This window comes from Rhinopithecus bieti, unplaced genomic scaffold, assembly GCF_001698545.2.
Source record: "Rhinopithecus bieti isolate Rb0 unplaced genomic scaffold, ASM169854v2 scaffold_39586, whole genome shotgun sequence".
Taxonomy (NCBI): domain Eukaryota; kingdom Metazoa; phylum Chordata; class Mammalia; order Primates; family Cercopithecidae; genus Rhinopithecus; species Rhinopithecus bieti.
The window spans coordinates 947,446-974,938 of NW_016816842.1; the positions used below are offsets into that span (position 1 = coordinate 947,446).

Sequence of the window (27,493 nt, forward strand, 5' to 3'; positions counted from 1 at the left end):
TCTAGGATTGGGAGAGTCTGGAAGAAAAAGATCTAGCTATATTAATAGAGATTATTTAGAGATGCTAACTTCCCCCCACAAAGAACAGCTTTGCAGGGCCATTTCAAAATATGGCAAATAAACATGTTTGGGGGTAAAATATTTTGATTTTCTTCCTTGTCTCGTAAGGTTATACCAGAGTCAGGTTGGAAAATAAGTCATGATATATAGGGTTAAATAAAACCCATTTGATAAAAATGTATGACTTGTAGGGCATGACTCCCCAGACCCCTTAGGAATTTGGGCAAGATAAAAAAAAAAAATCCGTTTAGTCCTCAGAAGGAAGAAGAAAGGATAAGGGAGGAAAGGAGGTCAAAGACTACCTATACCGGTTTTCCTTGAGCAAACGTGAATTTTTAGGCCATCTATACAGTTTGAAAAGAACCCATATTTTTATGTTTTTTTTTTTTTTTTTAACTCAACATCATCTCTACTTCAAGTGTCTATTCAAATGGTGGCAGAAAACAACATTACTAGGTTCCAGGTAAACAAGGACAGCATGCCTTGTTAAACACAATCATGATTTCAGGATCCTCCTCACCTCTCACCCTGCAGGGCTGCTAAGTACAGGGAGACAACGCAGTGCTGGGACGTTGGGGGCAGAGGCAGGGCTGTGGAGCTGTCTGTGCACAAGGGCACCCCCGAAGACATGTTTGTCCTCATGATAACTTTGGTTCTGCAGCCCGTCCACTTCCCACTGACTGTCCTTACATGACGATTGAGACTCTCAGGCCCACCAGGTTTGCTTCTCAGTTAACTCCCATGCCCTTTTCAGAAAAATAGAATTCACCTTCTCTATAATGTTCCTCTGGAGCCACAGGAAGCTCAGGTCACCTCAGGCTCTGCCCCACACACACATGGCCTGAGTCCACTGCCCTGCGCTGAGCTGGGGCGAGGGATCTCTAGACCTTCACTGCTCTCCTGGGCTCCCCGCAACCCCAGCACTGAAAATCATGACACAGACGTCCTCTGCTGACAGTTCCCCACCCTTATTTTGGGTGTCGACTGCCCTTCCTCCCTCCTTGCCTGGGATCCAGCCGCAGCACACGAGAGCCCACACCGGGATCTGACTCTGAGGAGCCCTCTGCCTCTTGTCTAGAGGAAGGCTTTCCCCCTTGGTGGGAAGGAGAGGCCTAGACAAATGTTCTTCTAAACCAGACTTATGCCAAAACCTTGAACTTTAGAAGTTAAAAAATATTCGAATTATTTTGTTTGTCTTTGTATTTCTATTGTGGCCTTTCTTTGGAAGGGTTATGGGGAAAACAAAGGGATTGCAGGGTAAGTCATACAAGGCCAAATTACAAATGTGAAAGGCCCTGTGATCTAAGAAAAATACGGCATTCTACATCCTATAATCCAAAATAAAATCTGCATTTAATAAAACAGCACTGATTATAAAATAAATGTAAAGAATTCCAACAGGCCAGGCGCAGTGGCTCACACCTGTAATCCTAGCACTTTGGGAAGCCAAAGCATCATTTGAGCTAAGGAGTTCAAGACCAGCCTGGGCAACATATATTATTTATATATACTATTACATATTATATCTAATATCTATAACTGTTAAAAAATATATTTTAAAAATGTAACTCCAATGAGCCCTGATTTTTCTCATGCTTTGTGTTTAATGTTAGATTCCTTCAAAAACGAATGCGCTTTCTCATTCAGCCCTGGCCCTGAAGACACAATTCATACCCACCTGTTAAGGGGCAAAGGAACCAAGCTGCAGAGTCCAGAGGATTACTCATGGTCATTTTCAATGACTGACACTCGGTCCACTGTGTTCAAGTACAGGATTCACACAAGACCAAGCGGCTATTTTGCTGGGAGAGATCACTGATACAGCCAGAGGTGATGGCAGAAGACTGGTTCTTGGTGGAGCCCAGTTTTTGTCTTCCCGGTAACCAGGCTGGATCCAGGGAGCTGCAGCACATGTTAAAAGTATTTAGCTAGATATTGCTGTGTAATAAACCACTCTGGAACTCCATGGCATGCACTACTAAGCATTTATCACACTCCCAGGCTTACAGATCGGTGGGACCTTCGTACATTGGACAGGGGGAGGCTGGAGTAGGCTCTGCTCTACTTTCTCTTGCTCTTTGGAGGTCATGGGCTAACCAGGGCATATTCTTCTCATTGGTGGCAGAAGCCAGAGAGGGGTTAGCAGAAACATGAGAGTTTGGGCTCAGGCTCAGAACTGGTACTGAGTGACTCCCACCCACTGGGCACTTTGGATGAGAAGTGCACCCACGGCAGCATTAGCAGCTAGCTCAGGCGCCAGCACCCTCTGCAGTTGGCTCTCCTGTGGCTGCACCCCTGGCAGCCAGTTCTCATGACCCAGATGGCAACCACTGTAACTGGTGTGGCTGTGGGCTCTGCTGTCGGGCACACACTGAGTCACAGTGAGAACCCCTCCACCGTCTCTACAAAAAATTTTAAAAACTTAGCCAGCCGTGGTGGTGCACGCCTGTAGTTCCAGCCACTCGAGAGACTCTCAAGAGGATCGCTTGAGCCCAGGTCAAGGCTGCAGTAAGCTGTGATGTACTCCAGCCTGGGCAACAGAGTGAAGACCCTGTCACAAACAAACAAAACAAAACAACAAACCGGCCCTGGGCATACTTTTGGCAGATTTTCCTAGAGCTGACTCAGTAGCACAAGGGTGAGTGTTGGGACTGAGATCCACAGGCTGGCTGTGAGACTGAGCAGATCCCTTTACGATTCTGGAGCTACACTTTTGGAGTTCTAAAATAAGAGAAGGTGTACCAAATAGTTTCTTAGGTTCCTCCAGCGTGGGCGCGCGCGCGCGCACACACACACACACACACACACACACACACACACACACACACAATCTATGGGCTGATGTTCTACAGAATGCCTCGAGTACCTGGAGAGGCTGGGGGTGGCGTTCTCCATTCCATCAGTCTCACAGATATTCTGTGCACCCCATGGAGACATGGGGTCCCTATTATTTCCCACTAAGACCAGGAGTTACAATGCCCAGAGATCGTGTTCTGTAAATATTCCTTGACTAAGAAAGGGTTAAATTATCTAATGCCTCCAAAATACTTCAATGCTGAAGAACAGGACTTGTATAGCCCAAGTTCTTCGCTGCCTGAATCAACTTGTCTTCTAAAGTTTTCATGCCAGACTGTGCTTCTGCTTAGGTAAGAGACCTGCAGTACTGGGCTGACTCTTAAGAAACCGCCAGATCACTTGAGGCACCCACTAGAAATGCACACGCCCAGGCTGCTGGGCAAACCGCAAATCTGCTAAAGCAGAATCTCTGATGGTGTGGGGCACAAGGACCTACACTTTCAATAAGTGGCAGTGGCTGGGTGATTATTCGAGCCCCCTCTCATTTCCCCTCAAGTCATCTTAGCAGGGATCCTATAAAATAGGGTTCCTCAACAGGAACAGTGCCTGTGTCCTGGAGATGGCAGGAGCTCACATTTCTAAAGGAAGGACAGGAGCGTGTGACTCTCAGCAGGAGGAGGCAGACCTCGAGGCTGTCTCACTGCAGAGGCAGATATGTGAATAACCAGTGCAGTGGTTCTCAAAGTCCAGTCCCTGCGCAGGCAACCGCAGCATCAACTGGGACCTTTTTGGAAATGCAAATTCTCAAGACCCATCCCAGAGGTACCCAGAGTCAGAAACGCTGGGGGTGGGGCTGGGCACCTGTTTTGACAAGACTCCAGGTGACTCTGATACCTGCTAAAGTGGGAGAACCACTGCCACATGGAAGTGACAGCCAGGGAGGTGGGCACTGAGACCTCAGCACATCACTCCAAAGGCCTCTCAACACTGAAGACACCTAAGAGATTTCTGCAATTTTTTCTCAGAAAGTTCTTCTCCCCTTCACGACTTTCGGCTTCCCCAGAGTAGCCCTGAGGGCCAACTCCCTTCCTGTTCCTTCTGGTCACTTCTTCCTTGATAGCTGGTCTCTCTCCCACAGACCAAATTTCCCTGGAAATGCAGCACTGGGGACATGAAGCTCAAATTGGACTTTAGAGCAGAAGCTCTTGAAGTAAAAACTTCAGGAGGGAACATAATAAAACCTGAGTTAAAATCCTAGGCTTGTAGTCCCAGCTACTCGGAAGGCTGAGGCAGGAGAACTGCTTGAACCAGAGAGGTGGAAGTTGCAGTGAGCCGAGATCATGCCACTGAACTCCAGCCTGGGCGACAGAGTGAGACTGTCTCAAAAAAAAAAAAAAAGAAAAAAAAAAAAAGTACTAGGCATTCCTCTGAGTCATTAGAGAAGAGTGGGCCATCGGCTGACAAGGGTGGGGAAATGGCTGATCCTGTGCCACTTCCTGCAGGTGGGCCCCAAATGAGAAGGAATGTGAGTGTGCTGGCGCAGTCAGCACCCGGACAGCCCTCACCCTGCCCCTGCTCAACCACCACCTTGAATGTGGGTTTTCTCTTTATTAATGAAGGCTGATCTCCCCTCTACTAATGACAGTTGGGACAATTATGTGGAATCCTTAAACAAATCCCCAAATGGAATCTTAGACCTCCTAATTGTGAAGTCAGTCACAGGAAGCGGTCACTCGTGTTACCACTGGTCAATAATTGCTGGCTAGGGGAAAAAATGAGCCCAAACTCCAACTCCAGTTGTTGAAATAACAGCCAGATACTAGCTCAGGAGCTGAGCTGCAGTCACCTTCCCCTTCCCCACCTTCCCCTCTTTGGAGAGTAAGCAATGGCAGTTCTGGGAACCAGCCCATGTGGATACCTGGACTGTCACTTTTAGGCCGGAGACGGAGGAGAATGGCTAACAATTAGATATTATTTGGGCAACACATTAGACAGAGAATACAGGACACAAGAAAAGCTGTGCTGACTTTAGCCTATCGGTGCTCTAGAATTTTTGTCTTACTGCAAATAGGCTGGGCACAGTGGCTCACATCTATAATCCCAGCACTTTTGAGACTGAGGCAGGAGGATCGCTTGAGCCCAGGAGTTGACACCAGCCTGGGTGAGATAGCAAGACCTCATCTCTACAAATAATAAAGAAGTTTAGCTGGATGTGGTGGTGCATGCCTATAGTACCGGCCACTCTGGAAGCTGAGCAGGGAGGATCACCTGGGAGGTCAAGGCTGCAATGAGCCGTGATCTCACTACTGCACTCCATCCTGGGAAATGGAGCGAGATCCCGTCTAAAAAAAAAAAAAAAAAAAAATTAAAGAATAACAACGCAGTCTAGTCCCATACAGATATAGGAAAGATCCTCAAATGTGGAAGACCCTAACCCAGACAGGACTGTGGCTGTCTAACAAACACCAGTCTCAAAAAAAGCAAGCTTGAGAATGAACTTATTATAGTATCAATGCAGTGATTACAAACTACTCAATATTTCCTAAAGTCCATGATAACTCCAGAACCTATTCTTACACAGGCCCTGTGGAAGAATCTAAGCAGGAATAATTGGATTATTTCCAGCTAGTGACTTTCAGGGGGACTGTCACATTTTCAATGTCTTCACAAAAATGTATCTGAAGCACTCAGACACCAAGTCTACTCAAATACGCTTCCCAAGCAGCTTTTCTGTACATCTCCGCTGCTTCCAGATGATCAGCTGCTGAGATTATGCCGCGGCCTACAATGATGATATCGGAACCTCGTTTGCCAATAACTTCTTGTGGGCTATTGTACTGTTGGCCAAGATTATCTCCTGCAAGAAACACAAAAACTATAGTTTCACATAATACAAAAATCAGAAAACCTGTCACATGACTTCTCAGAAAAGTATCTAACCAGCTTTAAATAAAACGTGCCCCTACTTTCGTTCCCCTTTTGTATAGCAACTGGGTAAAAACAGGAGCTGAAGAGACTCACTGGATAGGCCAGAGACATCAAACGGAGAAAGATGCTCACCAACTCTTTTCAATAGTAAAGTTTATTTTTATTTATTTATTTTATTTATTTTTTTGAGACAGAGTCTTGCTCTGTCACCCAGGCTAGAGTGCAATGGCACAATCTTGGCTCACTGCCACCTCCGCCTCCTGGATTCAAGCGATTCTCCTGCCTCAGTCTCCCAAGTAGCTGAGATTATAAGTGTGCACCACCATGCCTGGCTAATTTTTGTATTTTGAGTAGAGACAGGGTTTCACTATGTTGGCCAAGTGGTCTTGAACTCCTGACCTCAGGTGATCTGCCCACTTCAACCTCAAAAGTGCTGGGATTATGAGCGTGAGCTACCGCACCCAGCCTTATTTATTTTATCATTATTTTTTTCATGTAAATTTTTTCCAGAAGCATAGATTCAAGTTGCCCTAAATACACACTTTCTCAATGTCAAATTTTAGATCATCTGTAAGCTTAACAATATATATATATATAAAAAAGAAGTAAAACTCATATATTACCAAGAAAGGTTCAATATCAAAAAAACACAATAAAGATTGGCCTCACAATTGAAAATTTTAGCATACATCTCAGCATCATCACAAGGCACTGTTGAGCAAGTCTAACCTGACCACTACAACATACAAGAACCTTTCTATCACAACCCCATCAAGTGGTCACACAGACTATCCATAAACCCTAATCCTTAGATTTTGCTTTTTTGTTTTATTAAATTCTGCTGTTCCAGAAGCATTCTGTTAAATAGCTTGTTATCTTCCAAATCCAAGACACTTTAAGTATTCTTAAAAGCCTTGACCCTAACTATAGTATCTAGTCAAAGAATTATGAGGGCTTACGAGTAAGGGCTTACAAGTACAGAGTGTTTACTCTGTGCCAAGACATTGTGTTAAATATTCTACATGTTACCTCATTAAAGCCTCTTGATTACCTTATGAGGTCAATACTGTTATCATCCCCATTTTACAGACAATGAGACTAAAAGAAGTAAACTGACTTGTCCAAAGATACATAGTTACCAAAGGCCTCATTCATTATTGTTCTAGACTAAGAAGGCTTCTCTTAAGCAAGTGTATAATAACATGCAAACTTTTATTTTGCCTGCCATGGGTAAAGAAGCATTTTTGGAAGAGCCATGACCAGTGACCAGATTTACCTCCTGCTTCCAACTGAACTCCTGGAGTCAAGTGAAGAAATTCTGGTTTCATGCTTACTCGGGAGCCAGAAATAAAACCAACAACAAATTCAGAGTGCTCCTCAGCCATTCTAACCTAAATGGAATGTAATAGAACATATTACAAGAAAACAGTTAATCACACAGAATAAAAGTAAAAATATGCTCTATTTTTTAAAAAACTTAAAAAAAAAAAAAGACATGGGGTCTCACTATATTGCCCTCGCTGGTCTTGAACTCCTGGGCGCAAGGGATCCTCCGACTTGGCCTAACAAAGTGCTGGGGTTACAGGTGTGAGTCAACATGCCCGGCTTATGCTCTATTATCTAGTTAGAAACTTTGCTGTATTATAGATGCCTTTTCTCATTCCATATATATAAAGTTACTATATCTGAAACAGGTCATCTTAAATAGAAACCATAATAAAACACAGTTGATTCATTAAGACTCTGAGATGACCCTTTCCCTTCCCTTCCTGCAATAAACCATACTTAAAACAGAAATCCTATACTATGTGCATCTAAAATCAAGATGCTGCATAACTTCTTATTTCTAATAATGTTTGGTGACCCACCTAGTTCCAAAAAGTATTTGAGGTGAGTTCTCTAGAACATATTATAATGGTATGCAACCACATTTAAGGCTTACTGACTATCTACAGACGGGGTACTCCATATCCAAAGGCAGCTGTCATGTAAAGAACAGCTATGCTTTCAAGAGCTAAAGAAATCTTACCTCTACCACTTTCCCTCTTCTGTAACATCAACTGGTCTCCCCAGTTTCTACACTAGTATCTCACATTCATAAAAGTATCTTTAGAAGGTCTGCCTGGCTTTCTGATTTGGTACTTTCCCCTCCCAGAGACGTGACTCTGTACTTCCCTTCTTATTTGATACTTCCCGGAGACCTGACTGGGTACCACCACTGCACTCTAGCTTCAGTACTTCGAGACCTGAGACACATTGATATATTCTTGCCACCAACTACTACCGCCAACAAACAAGTCATGTCTTGTCCTTGAGCCAGACCCAGACTCCCAGAATGCCAAATATTAAAACTGACCATGCTTATGAGACTTGGGAAATCAGACATTTATAGTCAATTCAGGGATATGACTGTAGGGCCATATGAGTTAAGTCTCCAGACAGTCTTTGAAATAACATGAAAAAATAGAAATCCTTTACTTCTAGAATCTTCACATGGGGGAAAAAATCATGGGGATTTTCTTGGGGCTTTTTAGTTTTTTATTTTTTTTGATAGGCTCTTACTCTTGCCCAGGCTGAGGTGCAGTGGCATGATCATGGCTCCCTGCAGCCTTGATCTTTAAGCTCAAGTGATCCTCCCACCTCAGCCTCCCAAGTAGCTGGGACTATAGGCATGTACCACCATGCCTGGTTAATTTTCTTTTTCATTTGTTTGTAGAGAGGAAATCTCACTATGACATCCAGCTGGTCTCAAACTCCTGGCCTCAAGCAATCCTCCCGCCTTGGCCTCCCAAAGTGCTAGGATTACAGGTGTGAGCAACTGTGCCCAACCCCCGATGACAATTTTTTAAAAGTAATATAATATTCTAAAATATCTGACAAGAATAAGAGAAAGCCACTGCATGTGGGCTGCTGTCATGGCAATGTGCATCTCTGTAAGACTTGGGAGATTCTGAGAAACTGCATGTCTGGGAAGCTCTTCTCATCTTCTCTCAATTCACGGTAAGATGAAAAAGACAATGATCTGAAAGTCTTGGTAGATTTAGTAAGCGTTTGTTTGACTAACTATCTGGGTCTCAAAGTTTCTCCTGGAGTATAATTCAAATTCCTGAAGTGTCCACTACATGATATAAAATGCTATTAACTATCAAGGAATTCTATCCAACTACTGTTAACATACTGTCACACTAACAAGAGCTGGATTTTTTTTGGCAGAGGTTCCAGAGATGCCAGATTAGGAGATATCTTCTTGCCCTATAGCATGCAGCATAGCAGCCCCTGCCCCCTCTCACCCAGTCACCCCAAAACTTACCGCTGCTCTAGTGTAGTTGCCAGTGGCCAGGGAGCCGGTGGAGCTCATTTCCGCAATAAGGAGGCACCCCCGATGCAAAGGCAGGCCCACTTCTTGCAGGCCTTTCACAACTCCTGAGCCTGGCACCACGTGGGCATTTACCAGATCTGCCCAGGAAGCTATTTTAAAGATACCTCCTAAGAAGAAGGGGAAAAAAAGATATTGGCCGATTTTCAAACAAAAACCTCTAACCTCTTATCCAACCAACTGCAATATGAAATAATCTCCCAGTAACACGTTAATGAGAGAATCAAACTCTTCAGGAACTTTAGTGATTATCAGCGGACCCATGGTTCCATCTGTGAAAACTGTATCTGTTATTTAGGTAAGTAGCTGGGTAAGAGATCACAATGAGAAAAAAACTTCCAAGGTCTGTGCTTGGCTTATCAGGAACACTAACAGGACTGTTTTTCCTTGCAGGCTGAAGCTCACGACCACAAATAAAACTCATGCTATCAGAAAGGGACTCCAGTGAAGACAAACATTTATTGATGTCAAGGATAACAACATTTAAAAATTCCTCTTGAAGCTGGGCATGGTGGCTCATGCTTGTAATCCCAGTACTTTGGGAGGCTGAGGTGGGCAGACTGCTTGAGTTTAGGAGTTCAAGACCAGCCTGGGCAACATGGCAAAACTCCATCTCTACCAAAAACACAAAAAATTAGCCAGGTGTGGTGGCGTGTGCCTGTAGTCCCAGCTACTTGGGAGGCTGAGGTGGGAGGATCACTTGAGCCCAGGAGGTGGAGGTTGCAGCGAGCCAAGATTGCACCACTGCACTCCAGCCTGGGCGAGAGAGTAAGACCCTGTCTAAAAAAATAATAATCATAAAAATAAAATTCTTCTTGAAGATGACAAGTTTTCACTCTGCAGGGGTGTCTCAGCAGCTTTTCAATATTTCTACATGTTCCTTAGATCTCCTTAGCTACCTAATTTCAATGGGCAACTATATTCCTTTTAAAAGCGGACAGTAAGAAGCCTGATTTTCGAAAAAACTCTATGCAGAGCTGAAGAAAGTTTGTATAAAACTCTTACATCAGTCAATCAGCTAAAGTAAGCTGGACAATGTGATGAGGGCAGGACATCTTAAGCACATGAAGAAGTCACTTAAAGACAAATCTGTTTTAAACAAATAGCTTATGAACAGGCATACATTAAAGAAAAGTTACCTCAAAGATACCTACAAAAAATGTTACATAACATGACCAAATATCTGTTACAAGGTTAAGTGAAAAATGCATTATACAGTCTGATCACATAGTTGGAAAAAGGTAGACAGAAATTTGCATAGAATAGGCAGTAGAACTAAGCATTTGTCTCAACCAACACATGCACTACTTTGATTCCCTATTTGATAAAATAAAAATCTTTAAATAATGTTTCTCAATAGAACTCTTTCTGCTACAAATAAATCTTACCATTTTATATTTCTTTCTCATTGTTTCCTTTATGTGGAATTTTCATTCAAAACATCATATTCTGCTAAGGACATCTGTCAAATTTGCTAGACCAGACACATACCCTTCTTCTGGTACTAGCACACCCATTTTATTTAAGGAAATTATCCCTGACTGGTTCTTATTTCAAGAAGGTCAGGGTTAACAACCTTACAGTTGCAGAGCAGACTGTCCAGGCTAGTTAATGAAGGTATTCTATATCCCCAGCTAGAGTGACTGGTTTACGGTGAGCATGTAGAGTATGCCTACCTGAGAAAGAAGTCAACAGAGAAGCAGAGCTGAGAGATGGAGAGAAAGCAAGTCATGAAGATATCACTTGAGCTCCTGGATCCAACCACGCTTGACAGCCTGCTCTATGAATGGACTTTCAGTGACATGAGCATTTCCTTTTTTTCTTCAGTTTAAGCTGGATTTCTGATTCTTGCAGATTCCTGAATAATACACTTACCTTCATACTGCTTTTTCACTGTGTTTCCTATATCTGCAAACTTCCGGTCTTCAAATATCAAGAACTCATGGCATTTTGCCAGAGTTATCAACTCCTTCATCACATCCAGAGTAAAATCATTCAAAATATCTACATGAGTCTTGAGCATACAGATACTGGGTCCTAAAGCATCTGCTAGCTGCAACAGCTCTCTGGCCTCTGAAACATCAGCAGATAGACACAGATTGGTCTCCTTCTTTTGCATAAGCCTGAGAAGCTTCGATGCAACTGGGTGGATCCTGGGCAGCTCTGCACGTGCACTGAAGCTGAGTTCTCTGGGTGCTTCCTTTATAGAAAGGGGAGACCCATTATGATTCGCTGCCACAAAGACATTCTCCTGAATAAATCTCTTCACTCTCCCAACCGTCTCAGCATCAATTTTTTTCTGCTGTTCGAGAATCTCCAGCATTTTGGACAACGTACACACTGAGTGGAGGCGGATCCCGTGCGCCTGCAACTTGTCCTTGCCTCCCTGCTCTCTGTCCAACAGCACTATGGCATCAGTGACCTTCAGGCCCTCCTTCTGAAGAACCTCAACAGTTTCCAAAACACTAGATCCACTGGTGACAACATCTTCAATGATTAAACAGGTTTCTCCTGGATTAATAGTTCCTTCTACAAGACGCTTAGTTCCTAGAAAAGAAAAAATTTCGCTGATTCCAAATTTAAATATGTAGGTATATGTGTGTATATATATACACACAACTTGCCAGTTACACACACAGTATATGTGTATTCCAACTCTGTATACCAAACTTGCTAGTTGCACATACAGTATATTTATGTATAAAGCCAATTCTGTATACCAAACTTGCCAGTTACACATACAGTATATTTATAGTAAATCAGGTAAATTATTTTACATTATAAACACGGCTTAATGTGTTTTATGATCAAATTTTCAAATAGAGCTTTTTTTTTTTATTTAAAAAATTTTGTTTTATCACAGAGATGAGGTCTCACTATGTTGCCCAGGCTGGTCTTAAACTCCTGAGCTCAAGCAATCCTCCCGCCTCAGCCTCCCAAAGTGCTAGGATTATAAGTGTGAGCTATCACGTCCAGCCTAAATACAGAGTTTCTTACAGCAGGATCACCAAGATCAAGGAAAGTTATGAAACAGAAAAATCCAATATCATCAATGAAATAATTCCTTTTCCATCAAAGTATTATAAGTTCACTATTCAATATCAGCCAAATAATTGGCTTTTGAAGATACAAATTCAGAAGGAAAAATATTCAGCAATCATTTAGACCCATTACTACAATCTAAAGAATTATATAATGCAACGTGATTAAATATATACTTCTCTACCCTAAATTCCACTACAGACTATTTTCAGATAATGTACAAATTGTAAATAACTTGGGCTGTAGACTTCATAGACTCATCAAATCCTTTCTGCCTCTTGAACAATTGGCAAGTTTAACTGAATCAGCTTAAGCTAGAACACAAGACTGCAAGTATTTATAACATATTTAAAAATGCGTAATTTCATTCCAGAAACATTTTTTAAAACATAAAATAAGAAAACAGAAATAAGAGTTTTCTTATGGGTAGGGATTCATATAGATTTTTTTTTTTAGCTCAGAAAATCTCAGCTGGGTGCAGTGGCTCACACCTGTAATCCCAGCACTTTGCGAGGATGAGGCAGGAGGATGGCTTGAGACCAGGAGTTCAAGACAAGCCTGGGCAACAGAGTGAGACGTTGTCTCAAACAAAAAACAAAAAACAGAAAAACTAACACTGCCCTTATGCAGCAAAAACTCAACTGTTTCTTTATCATAAAAATTTTTAGAATGCATCTGCAGAAGGATTTAAAAAAAAGTAACAAAACACTAATACACCAACATAAACAAAAAAGCCCATTAATTCCTTACTATCATTAAGATTGCTTTTCAGGTTTTATTTATTTTTTGATAGCCTTGCTCTGTCACTCAGGGTGCAGTGCAGTGGCACAATCATAGCTCACTGTAACCTTCAGCTCCTGGGCTCAAGCCATCCTCCTGCCTCAGCCTCCCATGTAACTGCGACACTCAGCTAATTGTGTATTCTTTTTCTATTTTTGTAGAGACAAAGTCTCACTATGTTGCCAAAGCTGGTCTCGAACTCCTGGGCTCAAGCTATCCTCTCGCCTTGGCCTCCCAAAGTGCTAGGATTACAACTGGCCACTGTGCCTGGCCAATTTTCAGGGTTTTTTGTTGTTGTTGTTTGAAATAGGGTCTCACTTTGTCGCCCAGGCTGGAGTGCAGTGGCACAATCTCAGCTCACTGCAACCTCCACCTCCTGGGTTCAAGCACGTCTCCTGCCTCAGCCTCCCCAGCAGCTAGGACTACAGGTGCACACCACCAAACCCAGCTAATTTTTGTATTTTTAGTAGAGACGGAGTTTAACCATGTTGGTCAGGCTGGTCTCGAACTCCTGACCTCAAGGTGATCTGCCCACCTCGGCCTCCAAAAGTGCTGGGATTACAGGCGTGAGCCATGGCGCCTGGACAAATTTTCAGGTTTTAAAGCAAGTCACCTGATAATCTATTGCCATGAACCCACACGAATATCTCTCTGAGGTGTTTAGGCTACTTTATGAGAGTAATTTTATCCATGGATTACTTTTCATGAAGTTTAAACACAAACATACTGGGAAAGTATGTGCTGTTACAACATTTTGCTGATGAGGGAAGGGCTGGTAAAAAAAAAAAAATGTTGGGGTTTCATAGATACAGTACCAAAAAAAGCACTTTTCATTTCCTAATCAATGCAAAGCATTTCACCCCTAGTCTAAAAAAAGGAAGGTGACTTATAGTAACAATTACAAATTCCACAAGCAGTAACAACTTAAGGGACTCAAGATGACTCTGGTAAAATATTAGTGCGCAGAAGCTGAAAAATTCTAACAGTATGATGTTACAGATTAATTAACTTAATGCTTTATGTTACTTTTATTTTACCATAATCCTTTGTTTCTTTCCTTCTAATAAGCATTGGAATTTGATTGGTTGAACAGATAACTGTAGCCAATGGCAAAGCTGTATAAGGCACTCCACACACGGTGTCAAAACTGATTCCTGCATTTTGGGCAGTTTGGAATAAAACATCCGCAACCTGTAAGAAAATGAACACATAAACAATGTTTTATTGTAACTACTTTAAATAGTGTATAAACATGTAACAACATAACAGTAAAGACAGTAATAAACTAGTGGGGTAAGTCTCAAACTTCATTGGAGGAAAAAAAAATGCCTTTTTATTACTCTCTCCATAAACCCAGTACACAAACATAAATCTAAAAACACAAGAATGAATCTATTCAGCCAGACTCAGAATCTGTTCTGAAGGCAACCTGAGATGTGTTGGGGAAGCTCATGATGTTGACCCCAATGACTAAGGATGGTCCCCTGACTCCATGGTTTCCCTCAGTAACCCATTACGCTGAGTATCTAAACCTATCATCTTTTAGTTATATTTCCTGAAAGAAGCCTTCAATTAGGAAGTTTCATAAATACAGACTATTGTGTGAATTGCTATTTTATAATCTCCTTTTCCACATAAATTATCACATTTTAATGTTAGAATACACATTCCCACCCAAGACCACCTCATTTTTAAAAAAGAAAAGCAAGCAATCACTGAGTTGCTTTGTGAACTAGATCATAGGTTTACTCCAGTACTTCTAAAGAGTAAAAACACCAAAATCTATTGAAGGGGTGGCCTGCCCCTTCACACCTGTGGGCGTTTCTTGTTAGGTGGAACGAGAGGCTTGAGAAAAGAAATGAGACACAGAGACAAAGTATAGAGAAAGAAAAAGTGGGCCCAGGGGACCGGCGCTCAGCATACAGAGGACCCACGCACCCGTCTCTGAGTTCCCTCAGTATTTATTGATCATTATCTTTACCATCTTGGAAAAAGGGAAGTGGCAGGATAATAGGATCATCGTAGGGAGAAGGTCAGCAGTAAGACATATGAATAAAGATCTCTGTGACATGAATAAGTTTAAGGAAAAGTGCTGTGCCTTGATATGCATATGCAAATATCTCCATAAACCTTTTTAGTGCATAAAGAGCACCTTCAGCCCTAAGGCGGTTTTCTCCTTTCTCAGTAAATGTTCCATTGCCCAGAGACGGTAGGAGACGTGCTTTTCTCTATCTCAACTGCCAAGAGGCCTTCTTTCCTCTTATACTACTAGTCCTCCTCAGCACAGACCCTTCACGGGTGTCAGGCTGGGGGATGATCAGGTCTTTCCCTTCCCACGAGGCCATATTTCAGACTATCACATGGGGAGAAACCTTGGACAATATCTAGCTTTCCTAGGCAGAGGTCCTGGCGACCTTTGGCAGTGTACGTGTCCCTGGGTATTTGAGATTAAGAGAATGGTGATGACTTTTCACAAGCATACTGCCTTCAGGCACTTGTTTAACAAAGCACACCCTGCACAGCCCAAAATCCGTTAAAACTTCAGTCACCACAGCACTTGTCTCTTGCAAGGACAAGGTTGGGGGTAGGGTCACAGATTAACAGCATCTCAAATACAGAACAAAATGGAGTCTCCTATGTCTACTTCTTTCTATATAGACACAGCAACAGTCTGGTCTCTCTTTCTTTTCCCCACAATCTTTGATTATTTTAAGTTGCAAAGAATGTAATTTCTAGTACTAAAAATATTAACATATTATCTCAGAACTGTTTTATCACTCTTCTTAAGGAATACACTTGGAATACAAATGCTACAATGACTGGATACCCACCATCTCCATTTAAAAAAAAAAAAACACAACATGAAATTTCTGACTATGAAAAGTTTAAAATTTTTTACATCTTTTTCCAACTCAAAGTTTCACTCTACTGTGTCCAGAGAATTTTATTCTAAAGCAATATATGATTATACTTGAAAAGCTTTTACTAATCCCTCTGTCATACTTGTCTATATGTATGTAAACTGAAATTTAAAATGGTAATTTAAAAAAATTTCCCATGACCATAAGTCTCTAGGTGTCAAGAATTCTGTAGCTCTCTCAGGTCCTTACTTCCAAGATGACAAAGAAAAGAAAGGAACAATGATCGTGCCAAAAAGGGCTGTGACCAGTAGTTGCACGTACTATGTCTGATACATGCCCAAGGAAAAGACTATTAAGAAGCCCATCATGCAAAACACATTAGAGGCCGCAGCAGTGAGGGACATTCTGCAGTGAGCATCTTTGCCTCCTATGTTCTTCTCAAACTGTATACAAAGCTACATTACTGTGTGAGTTGTGCCATTCACAGCAAAGTAGTCAGTAGTAATCCATCTTGTGAATCCCATAAGGACCAAATATCCGACCCTGATTTAAACCTGTGGGTGCTGCCTCATGACCCCCACCAAAGCCCATGTAAGAAGCTGAATCCTTAAGGACTGAAGATAAATTATTCTCTTGAGGAAAAGAAAATGGAAATTATGCTTTTTAAAGAAGAGAATTCTTATTAAATTATTACAAGCACATGATTAATTAAAACATGTTTTGCAAATTTTGACAGAGGGATAAAATAGATTTGGAAAATGCATTTTAGTGAGTTAATGCTACCTTTACTCTCCAATTACTTTAAGTACACTAATGTATATATAGTACTATAGTCAAATATCACTTATTAAGGGAAGTTAAGAGTTTAGCATAAATTATATTGCTTGTTGGGGTGTAAATATTGAGAAATTCTATTCGCATAAATAAGATGTGAAAAGGAGTTTTGTTATATCCAAGTCTCTCCATGTCCTGAACTCCTCACCAATTAATCACCAAAATACATATACATACATACATACACACACACACACACCATGATCTAGTTATCAAAAAACCTTTTCTGTCATTTATCAGCTGGCTTATTAAAATAAATCAATTTTTCCCTAGAAAATCCTTAGTAATTCTCCACACCGCTGAGATACACCATAGCAAGATTCTGGATGGTGAGAAGTTAATAGTCCAAAGTACCATAACCTTAATAGTCCAAGCTACCTTAATACTTTTTACAATAACCACACAAAGTGGTCCCTAGTGAACATAAACCCTTAAGTGGGCTGAGGAAACTTACATGTCTTCTAGATAGAACTTTCTGCAATGATGGAAATGTCCTCCATCTGAGCAGTCCAAAATGACAGCCACTGGTCATATATGACTATTTAAACTTAAAAATTCATAATGCTCAATAGTAACTAGTGGCAAGTAGCAAACTCTATTGGAAAACATATTTATGGCCCTCTACTCAGTGTGGTCTGCAGTTTCAGCTGGAACCTTGTTAGAAATGCACAACCTCAGGTCCAGTCTCAGAGCTACAGAACTGGATTCTGTATTTTAACAAAATTCCCAGGTAATTCATATATACTCAAAGTTTAGAAGCACTGTATTAGAAACCTCTAATTTGTATAAACATTTTCCTTATATTGACTAAAAACCTGCTTTCCCAATATGTCCACCTTCTGGTCTTAATTAGTGCTTCTGGCCGCACAGTGCAAAATTCAACTCCCCTTTCCAAACAGCCCTTCCAAGTGTGGACCTAAAAGGAAGAGGCTGAGGCAAAATTAATACAAGTAGAACACAAATGTGTGCCAATTTCGAGGAGTGCAACCCGAAGCATAAACTTAAGTTGCCCTGACCATAGGCTTCGATTACAGTAGTTACAAGTGGATTTTTAAAGCAAAAGAAGGGGCAGTTCCTATGTTCACCACGAATTTGCATTGAAATAACATGAGGTAGCCCAGTGGTGGCACCAGGCATTTGTAGTCCCAGCTACTTGGGAGGCCGCCAAGGCGGGAGGATCTTTTGAGGCCAGGAGTTCGAGATGCGCCTGGGCAGTATGGCGAGACCTCCTCTTTACAAAAAAAAATTTTTTTAATTTGGTGGGCATGATGGCACACGCCTTTAGTTCTAGTTACTCAGAGGTTGAGGTAACAGGATCTCTCTCTCTCTCTCTTTTTTTTTTTTTTTGAGACAGTCTCCCTCTGTTGCCCAGGCTGGAGTGCAGTGGCTCAATCTCGGCTAACTGCAACCTCCTGATTCTCCTGCCTCAGCCTCCTGAGTAGCTGGGATTACAGGTGCGCACCACCACACCCGGCTAATTTTTGCATTATCAGTAGAGGCGGGGTTTCACCATGTTGGCCAGGCTGGTCTCAAACTACAGACCTTAAGTGATCCATCCCCTCAGCCTCCCAAAGAGTTAGAACTACAGGCATGAGCCTCTGTGCTCACCGGAGGCAGGAAGATCTCTTAAGCCCAGGAGTTCCAGGCTGCAGTGAGCTATGATCACAGAGCTGCACTCCAGCCATGGTGACATAAGAGAGACCCCCTCTAAAAAATAAATAGATAATTGTCCCCAGGGCTGCATGGGGGAGCATGGCTGAAGTCTCTCTAGGCTCTGATAAATTTTGTATACATCACAGGGTTCAGGTTGTTCTATTTTTCTTTTCTCACAAGTATTTTCCCAGCTGCTGAATTATCTGCCCACCTACGTTTTCCCGGTCTGTTTGTTTTTTGAGGAAGGGTCTCACTGTTGCCCAGGCTGGAGTGCAGTGGCACAATGACAGTTCACTGCAGCCTTCACCTCCCAGGCTCAGGTGATCCTCCCCCCTCAGCGTACCAGGCGTGCGCCACCACACCCAGCTAATTTTTTGTAGAGACGGGGTCTGGAACTCCTGGGGCTCAGTTGATCCGCCCACTTAGGCCTCCCAAAATGCTGGTATTACAGTCATGAGACACCACGCCCGGCCTCAAGTCTAATCTTCTTAGAGTTAAATACACAGAATTCATTCAAGTGTGCTTCAGTGCCAGACAGGGTTCCAAACTGGGTTTCCCGACTTTTGCAAAACACGTGTCTAAGCCTGTGGGTGAAAGAACAGACGACTCTCAAAGAGTCCAACAACCCCTGGCCTCTGTGCTTCTTATGCTTACTCCCCAGACCAAGAGTAGGGTTGGACTGCCTGCTTGGCTCTTTTGCTCTCACTCACGGCCCAACTCCTGACACCCTCTTCCATTTCCTGGTCCTCTTTCCCGCCACCAAGCCCTGTCCTTCCCCTTCCTGGGCTAGCACCTGACTCAGAAGACGCGGTCGAGACACGATGCCCCGAAGATCGATGTAGATGGGGGAGGAGAGTCCGCTCTTGAGCACGAAGTCCCCAAACTTGAAAGCCTGCACGTCGTACAGACCCGTCACCAATGGCCCCAAAACTGCACCAGCTGCCGCCATTGTCGCGCGCTGCCTGTTTGCTTCAAACCGCCAGGCGCAGCGGGCCTCCGGCGCCCCGATGACGTAGCCCGCGAAGCCCCGCCTCTTCCGCCTGCCTCGTCTGCAGCTTCCAGAGCTTGCTGCTCCCACTTCTGGGTTTCCCCGGACTGAAGGGTCGGGCAGGTGGTAGCGAATCTGGCGCCGGTTTGTGCTTCTCCTGGTTTCTGGATGGGGTCGCCGGGGTTCATAAGCCCAGAACAGCTAGATTGACTGTAGGATCATGAAGTCCAACCTTTCATGAGAGTTTTCATAAATCCTGTCCATTTTTTAATAACCAGTGCCTTCTCGACTAGTTCTCTTAATTATCTCTACTCCTTGGCCTAGCATGTTATATTTGCTAGTTATTAGCCACGATTTCCCCCCATGTTTCTCCAAATAGAATATAAGTTCTCAAAGACAGGGACCTTTACTCAATTCTTTTATTAACTTAATAGCATCTAGTACCTGACAGCACTTAGATCATTACAGTATTCATTACCTCTTTTGTCTGTACTGGGCTTCCTGAAGGAGTACTTTTTTATTTCCTTTGGCGTATCTCGAATGCTTAGGTAATAGGTGTAGAACAAGTTAGGGAGGGAGGGACGAGAGTTAGAAGATGGTGAATTGATTGGTATCAGGGTTATCCAGGAGGATAATATTGCTAGACAATCTGAAAATCCAAACATATTTGGTCTTTACAAATAAATCCCGTAGATAAATAACCTAAGAAATAATCTTTACAAATAAATCTCTTCTCCATTGTGTATATAAGGCAATACTTTCTTCTTGCTTAAGGGAAATAACCCTTAAATTCACATAAAGAATGAAACTTTGTGATTTGTGGCAAGGTGGATGAACCTGAAGGACATTATGTTATGTGAAACAAACCAGGAACAGAAAGATAAATACCAAATGTTCTCGCTCATATGCAGAAGCTAAAAAAGTTCACCTCATGGAGGTAGAGAGTAGAATAGTAATTACTAGAGGCTGGGAAGGATAGGAGGTGGTTAAAGGATACAAATTACAGCTAGTTAGGAGGGATAAGTCCTAGTATTCTATAGCACTGTAGGGTGACTGTAATCAATAATAATTTACTACGTATTTTCAAATAGCTAGAAGAGGGAGTTTGAATGTTCCCAACACAAAGAAATGATAAATATTTAAGGTGAGGAATATATGAATTACTCTGATTTGATCACTGTACATTGTGTGTGTTGAAATAGCACTATGTACCCAATAAATGTGTATAATTATCATGTGTCAACTATAACAAATGCTTTTTTTAAAAAGAGGGACAGATAAGGCATGGCAGTATTGTGCACTACAAAGAACATGAAGTTTCAAACCAAAACATTTGGATTTTAGTCCCATTCTACTTACTGGCTGAGTGATCTTTGGCAATGCATTTTGAGCTATATGAGTCTCAATTTTCTAAAAAATAGAATGAAGATAATATATTAACTTTCTCCAAAGATCACTATTAAGATTCAATGAGATAGTTTACTAAAAAACACTTGATAAAAAGTTGGTGGGGCTGAGCGTGGTGGCTCATGCCTGTAATCCCAGTACTTTGGGAGGCCAAGGAAAGTGGATCACCTGAGGTCGGGAGTTTGAGACCAGCCCGGTCAACATGGTGAAACCCCATCTCTACCAAAAAATACAAAAATTAGCCAGGCATAGTAGCACGTGCCTGTAGTCCCAGCTACTTGGGAGGCTGAGGCAGGAGAATTGCTTAAACCTGGGGTTGCAGTGAGCCAAGATCATGCCACTACACTCCAGCTTGGGCAACAGTGAGACTCCATCTCAACAACAACAACAAACAAACAAACAAAAACAGAGGAGGACATAGATTGTACCAATTCATTTTGTGTTCTCCATTTCATTTACTTAGGCTGGGTAAAGAATCTTGAGTTTAACCAATATTTACTCTTACTGTTTTAGGTATTTATCCTAAAGAGTTTCCATGAATGTAAAACTTCAGGCAATAGTTCAATTTAGAGCATTTTCATGGACCTAGCTCTATATTGCTCACTGAATCCCTTCTATATTCTACTCTGATATCTATTTTAGACTGAGCTTGTGGGGTTCTGATTATCATTTGTATTAGGGCTTTTGCTAATATTCCTTAACTATGTTGGTGATTCCTCTCAACCACTCCCCCTCAAAAAAATACAGGCTGAGGTACTGTTATTTAATTATTTATTATTGTTTGACCTACGCTACACAGACTCAGACACACTGAAACACACACATATACATTCATTTTAAGTTATCTTCTAGGGCCAGGTCAGTGGCTCATGTCTGCAATCCCAACACTTTGGGAGGCAGAGACGGGAAGCCCAGGAGTTTGAGATCAGCCTGGGCAACATGGCAAGACTCTGTGTCTTCAAAAAATAAAACAAATTAGCCAGACATCATGGCACACGCTTGTGGTCCCAGCTACTGGGGAGGCTGAGGCAGGAGGATCACTTGAGCCTGGGAGGTTGAGGCTACGGTGAGCTGTGATCATGCCACTGCACTCCAGCCTGAGTGAGAGTGAGACCCTGTCTCAAAAAAAAAAAAAAGTTATCTTCCAGTCTCAGTAACCTTGAACAACCACCTAGATTCTGTGACTCAGTTGTCTCTAATCCAAGTAAAATAAGTTACTTCATAAGAATTTGTTGGGATTAAATGAAAAATTAATTACCAATGGGCTTCATAAGCTATATAGGTGCTAAAATACATACAAATTCTAGATCTAAAAAAAAAAAAAGCCCATAAGGGGCTTATGATTTTAATTCATAAACCTGATTCTGACTTCATTTCTAATATTCTTTATTATTTATATTTTCTGAGGAGATTGTGCTGACGAGCCAATGTGAAGAGCCCATGCTTTTGACAAGTGTTTCTCATTACAAATAAATGCAATAGCATCTTGATGAAAATAGAAGACAAATGTTAAAACTTCTTTTTGTTTTTCTTGGCAAAGTAAGCTAATCAAAACACTTTAACACTCTGGCTAATTGACTGTATACCATGAATCAGCTTCATCTGCACTTGGGTGGCACGTTTAAACTTTCAAAGCCTGATCATATCTGCATAGGCTAACCCAGATTGCTGGAGTCCACACCAGGATGTATAAACTTGTGAAATCCAGACGAAAATACCTTCCAAACATTCTGACATTATCACCTGAAATACCAGTATGAAATTAACAACCACCCGAGGCTTTTTTTTTTTTTTTTTTTTTTTTTTTTTTTTTTGAGATAGGGTCTCACTTTGTTGCCCAGGCTAGAGAGAGGTAGGATAATCACAGCTCATTGTAGCTTCTACCTCCCGGGTTCAGATGATCCTTCCACCTCAGCCTCCCAAGTAGATGGGACCACAGGCATGCACCAACACACTCAGTTAATTTTTTTAAAACAATTTTTTAATATGCGGGGGTTGAGGGGAGGTGGGTGTCTCCTTATTTTGTCCAGGCTGGTGTCGAACTCCTGGGCTCAAGAGATCCTTCCACTTTGGCCTTTCAAAGTGTTGGGATTTACAGGTGCTAGCCACCGCACCTGGCCCTGAGGTTTCCTTGGCATTTTTGGGTAAATGCCTTAGAATACTCTAGGGCACAAAATTGTTGCTTTCTTTCTAAAATCCTGGGCCTAAAGTGTTGTAATAATCATGTGATATTTTTACCTTTTCAAAGTCTTTTGTATATTTGGAGAAAGAAAAAAAAATTACTCTTTTCTTTGAACAAAGGTTTAATTAGGAAAAAAGAGACGACCATATAGTATCTTTAGTATAGTATATTTATAGGAATGCATAACATGTGAGATGTACATTTTGAAGTTTCATCCATAACTTTTTTTTTTTTTTTTTTTTTTTTTTTTTGAGACGGAGTCTCGCTCTGTCCCCCGGGCTGGAGTGCAGTGGCCAGATCTCAGCTCACTGCAATCATCCATAACTTATAACATTTACTGTAGCAGTAACAAGACAGCAGGTCATCACTTTACAACATTACACATGAGTGATTTTGACTTACAAATAAAATATTTACAACCTACCTTTACAAAACGACATTGTGTGCATACAAAATGAACAACAGCAGAAAAATTTAAAAATAATAAAACAACCAAAAACCCAGAAAATACACTTAAGGCAGACCAGCAAGACACTGAAATAATTAAGGCTGTGGAATTCTTCTGCACCTTGAAAATATAGAGCTATTTATCAATACTGTGGAGTGATTTTAAACCAATTGTTACAAGCCTGATGGAAGTATGTACTTATATGTATATGTGTGATGGTCCCTATGGGGAAACCTGTCCACTTAGGAATAAGGCCCTTTGTCTGAATGGCCAGTGAAGCCCACTCCAAATTTGCAAAAGACTTGGGGGGGCAGGGGTCACTCAAAACCAAGAGATGCCAATACGGTTCGCAAATTGACTATTAATAGTTCAAATATAAAGACAGTTATAAGTCCAGATAAACAGAATAACCGAAATGATGGCCCCTTTATGTTTCACACTTTGTTAGTTTGGCTTTGTGGATGTCAAAAGATAGCAAATTAATTCCAGAATGAGTAGAATTCATCTCCACAAATTAGCCCTAATGGTTTTGAATGGCCCTAAATGGTTTTCCAATAGAAAAATTGACCCACCTGGGCTGTCTGCAAATGGATAGATTTCTGCATATGAGCAATAACATATACATACATATTATACACTATATACATGTACAGATGTACATATATCCGTATTTTCCAACAGTTTGCACTTTGATCACTACTGTTCTCTGAACAGGATCTCATTCTGAAGAGTATGTTTAGTTTTTTTCACAGTCTTCATATTTGTTCTAACTAATAGTTTTACTCACCTTCCCCATAGAGTAGGCTGAAGTTTGGCAGAAACAGAAGTAAAAGCACCAGGGTCAGAAAAATCAAACAGAGTGATGACGGATATGGCTTAAGTTAGTAAGAGAAGATGTATGTTTTGTTAACTTCAGATTCGTAGCCACAGTCTTTGAGGTCATAGTAACAGTCTCTGTAATACTCCAGAACATGGATTCAGTTCTTGATGGAAGTCAGGTATTGATGGAAACTCCTATGCTGGCCATCCCTGGGCCAACAAATTAGCTTGGTTAAACTAAGCCTCAGGGCTTGGCATTCCAAGAATTGTTATTTGCATTTCTTCTACCATGCTCCCTTTTCTCAGCTAACCCCACTATCTGAAATAGCAGTTATCTAACTAATCCGTTATCTTGATCATTTGAATAAAAACTAAATCTGAACACATTTTAGAATCTCACAGCAAAGGGGCACAATTCTCACAGAAAAATGCAATAGCCTGTGCGTATTAATTTCAGGCTTATCATAATGTCCCTCAAAGATGAAAAGTTGTCTTTGAGTGATTGCTTTCCCTCTCCTCTAACTTCTTTATATTTATTGAAAATGAGGAAGAAATGCTTTTCAAAGAAAATATGTTCTTACGATAATCTGTGTTCTACTACTTCTGCATAAATTTTTTATGTGAGTAAATTTCCTACTAAAACATTTAGTGCTATAAACAAAATTCAGCCCTTTTAACCCTTTAGAATTAATGAAACAACTGAGAGCCTTACTATTTTTAGAAAATAAATATTAACATAGTAGCTTTCCTTTTCTTGATGGAGCGTGTGTGAGCTCTATCATCTCTAAGCCCACCCTGGGTTTAATCATTCATCCTCAAATCATCCCTAGGCTTTAAATAGTGAAGAAAAATCAAGGTGCAGTTTCATAAATAAATTCACTGAAAGGTCACATATTGCGTTTGTCTAACCCAGACTCCGTAGAGGTGCGACCCAGGAGAGAAAGGAAGAAGGTGTACGTTCCTCAAAACTCATCCAGCACAATTCGTTGACCACACTGAATAAGGATATGGTGAGTTTGAACTTTGCCCTACTACGAAGACCTCTTACGTACCAAATTATTTCCTCCTCTATTAAATGCATGGGACAAAGTTTTAGTTAATGCAAAATTTAGTTTATATCATATTTGCTCCCTCGTATTTTCACAAATCTAAATTGCCATGCTCTTCCACAGAGGCAAGAAAAAAGTAACGCCTGACTCGTGGGCTCTAATCATGGAGGTTATGGGATAGCAACTCCTGAAAGACCTAACCACCTAAAAAAAAAAGATTCAAGGTTTGTTCTCCGAAAATGAACAGTCCCATTCATTTCTATGCATTTAATTTGCCTGTGCATTTAATTTGCCTCTTAGATTCCTGTGAGACTGTGAAAAATAAATTGTGATATGAGAAGATGTTTTCTTCTCACTTCTGCCCTCCCAAGTGAAGAAAGTGGTTGTTGGGTTCTTCTCTGTCCGTTTTTCCAGAGCACAAAGCTTGAGAAGGAAGGTAGCAGTTGCTTTCGAGGCCTTTTTACTCTTCGCATCTGCCATAAGAAATACTGGAGAAAACGGCTTATGGACATAAGACTTCATCAGCTCTCTGAACCCTTTTCGGTAGACAAGCTCTTAAATGATCAAAATTATAGGCTAAGACCAAATAACATTTAGACAAAGAGCACCTGATACTTCGAACTGAAAGCAATTTACAGAATTTAATCTCATGAGTTTATAAATGGTATCTAAAGACGTGAATATTGAAAACCTGGAATGTTCAAAGTTACTATCAATAAAATTCTTAGCACTGGCAGTGTGTAGCACTTTAAAAAAAATCAAAGTGTTTTATAGATGTCCCAACCAAGGTTATTTCTCAACATTCCTGTAAGATTAATGTCCTCCCTCCTTCCCCATCGCCCAACTCCCATTTGGGGAAGAAAAAACAAAGACTTTCTGTAAGAAAAGATGAATCAGGAATAGCTGAGATTGAAACTCAAACATTCCTGGTCCCACCCCTATATTCAGATGTTTTCATTTACAAGATATTTTAAAGTAAAGAAAAAATGCTGCAATATCAGTAAATCTAAATGCAAGGAACTTCTTTATCTCCCATCCTCCCCTCTGAAAGGCACTACTATTTATAAAGGCTTTGTGGACCACAAAGCAGTGAAGCTAGCTTTCTCCTCTGCTTCCTCGACTCCCCCTTACACTGTTTATGGCTGAGAGAGACCTGAAGGATATCTCCAACATTACCATTTTTTTCTTAAAAATTTTACCACATTCAGCTATAAGTGGATATATATCTATTTAATTTGAAACAAATGTAAAGATGTAGGAAATCATTATATTAATACTTCTTAAAAGTTATTATGGGTTGTCCCTGATCTTTTCATTCTTTATCCCACCCTTACAAAACAAAACAAAAAGCTCAAAACCCTATGCAATGAATATAAGCCAAACAAGAAACTTGTGACCTTGACCATTGTTTGTTTTTCCTATTTCCACTCCCACTGTGAACTACCATCATTATGATAGAAGTGGACTATTTTCTCCTCTCTCCTCTCTTCTCTACTACCAAGTAATAAATCTCTCCACCAAAACAGGAACAAGAGTGGCCCCTGATCCTTCTTCCCTAACCACAGTTGCCCTCAGAGCAACTTAAAGTACATTCCCCAGGCTCATCGTCTGGGATTCCTTGTTATTTCCAACTTGCTGTGGAGAATTCGTGAACCAAGACTACTCTCTGGTTGTCTTATCTCTGTTGGGAGGGAACAGGAGCTTTGCAGACAGGGAGCCTCCCTGTTAGTTTCCCTCCGTTATCAAACTATATAAAATATACCCCCTTTCTCTTGGGGCCTCTATTAAGTTCATTCTGGTCTAATGATTGTACCTTGGCTCCAGTTAACAAAATCATCCTACTTTTCCCAGGTCCCTCTTTTCCTGTCTTCTCACTTCCCAAATATGTGTACTTGGGGGAATTCCATGTAACCCCACATCTGGATCTGGATCCTCCCAACTCTGTTGTAAAAGCTGATACGAAAGCTTGAGGTCTAACATTCTGTCAACTGCCCCCATAACATAATTTCAACAATACCATCCTTGCCTCCCACCTGCCGTGGTCTGTACACCATTGTCCTGGGCCCTGGCCTTCTCAAGAAGAAACTCAACTTGTTATAAAAACTCAGAATGGCTCAACAGGGGGATCTTGATTCAGGTCATACACAGTGGACAGAACAGAACTTGCCAAGCTGGAATTTATGGATATTGGCAATCCTCAGAGCCTACAGTTTGACAAACCCTATGGGCCAGGCTTTCCTCTCTTTTTTTTTTTTTTTTTTTTTGAGACG

The 27,493-nt window shown here is 41.3% G+C and overlaps 1 protein-coding gene and 1 long non-coding RNA gene across 9 annotated transcripts in view; one reads left to right on the forward strand and one right to left on the reverse strand.

Annotated features, from left to right (window-relative positions):
* Window positions 1–19,379, reverse strand: part of UMPS (uridine monophosphate synthetase) — a 35,336-nt gene extending 15,957 nt beyond the window's left edge. For 6 of the 7 annotated variants that reach the window (XR_001882099.1, XR_001882095.1, XR_001882097.1 and 3 more), the window contains exons 1-6: window positions 19,124–19,332; window positions 14,020–14,173; window positions 11,036–11,707; window positions 9,095–9,270; window positions 7,061–7,175; window positions 1,739–1,962 (exon numbers count right to left, since the gene is read on the reverse strand). Coding sequence is in view for 1 of the 7 variants with exons in the window: in XM_017855328.1 (XP_017710817.1) it covers window positions 5,544–5,713; window positions 7,061–7,175; window positions 9,095–9,270; window positions 11,036–11,707; window positions 14,020–14,173; window positions 19,124–19,279 (1,443 nt within the window). In the remaining 6 variants the exon portion in view is untranslated. Of the gene's footprint in view, window positions 1–1,738; window positions 1,963–5,337; window positions 5,714–7,060; window positions 7,176–9,094; window positions 9,271–11,035; window positions 11,708–14,019; window positions 14,174–19,123 lie in introns of those variants that run through there. The other variant, XM_017855328.1, reaches the window with a different exon arrangement.
* LOC108517423 (uncharacterized) lies at window positions 19,370–27,493 on the forward strand. Of its 2 annotated transcripts, XR_001882101.1 has the most exons (4): window positions 19,370–19,462; window positions 25,088–25,184; window positions 25,347–25,447; window positions 25,638–27,493. It is a non-coding gene; the product is annotated as an uncharacterized LOC108517423 (long non-coding RNA). The 2 variants fall into 2 exon arrangements; XR_001882100.1 differs by having other exon boundaries at window positions 25,088–25,447.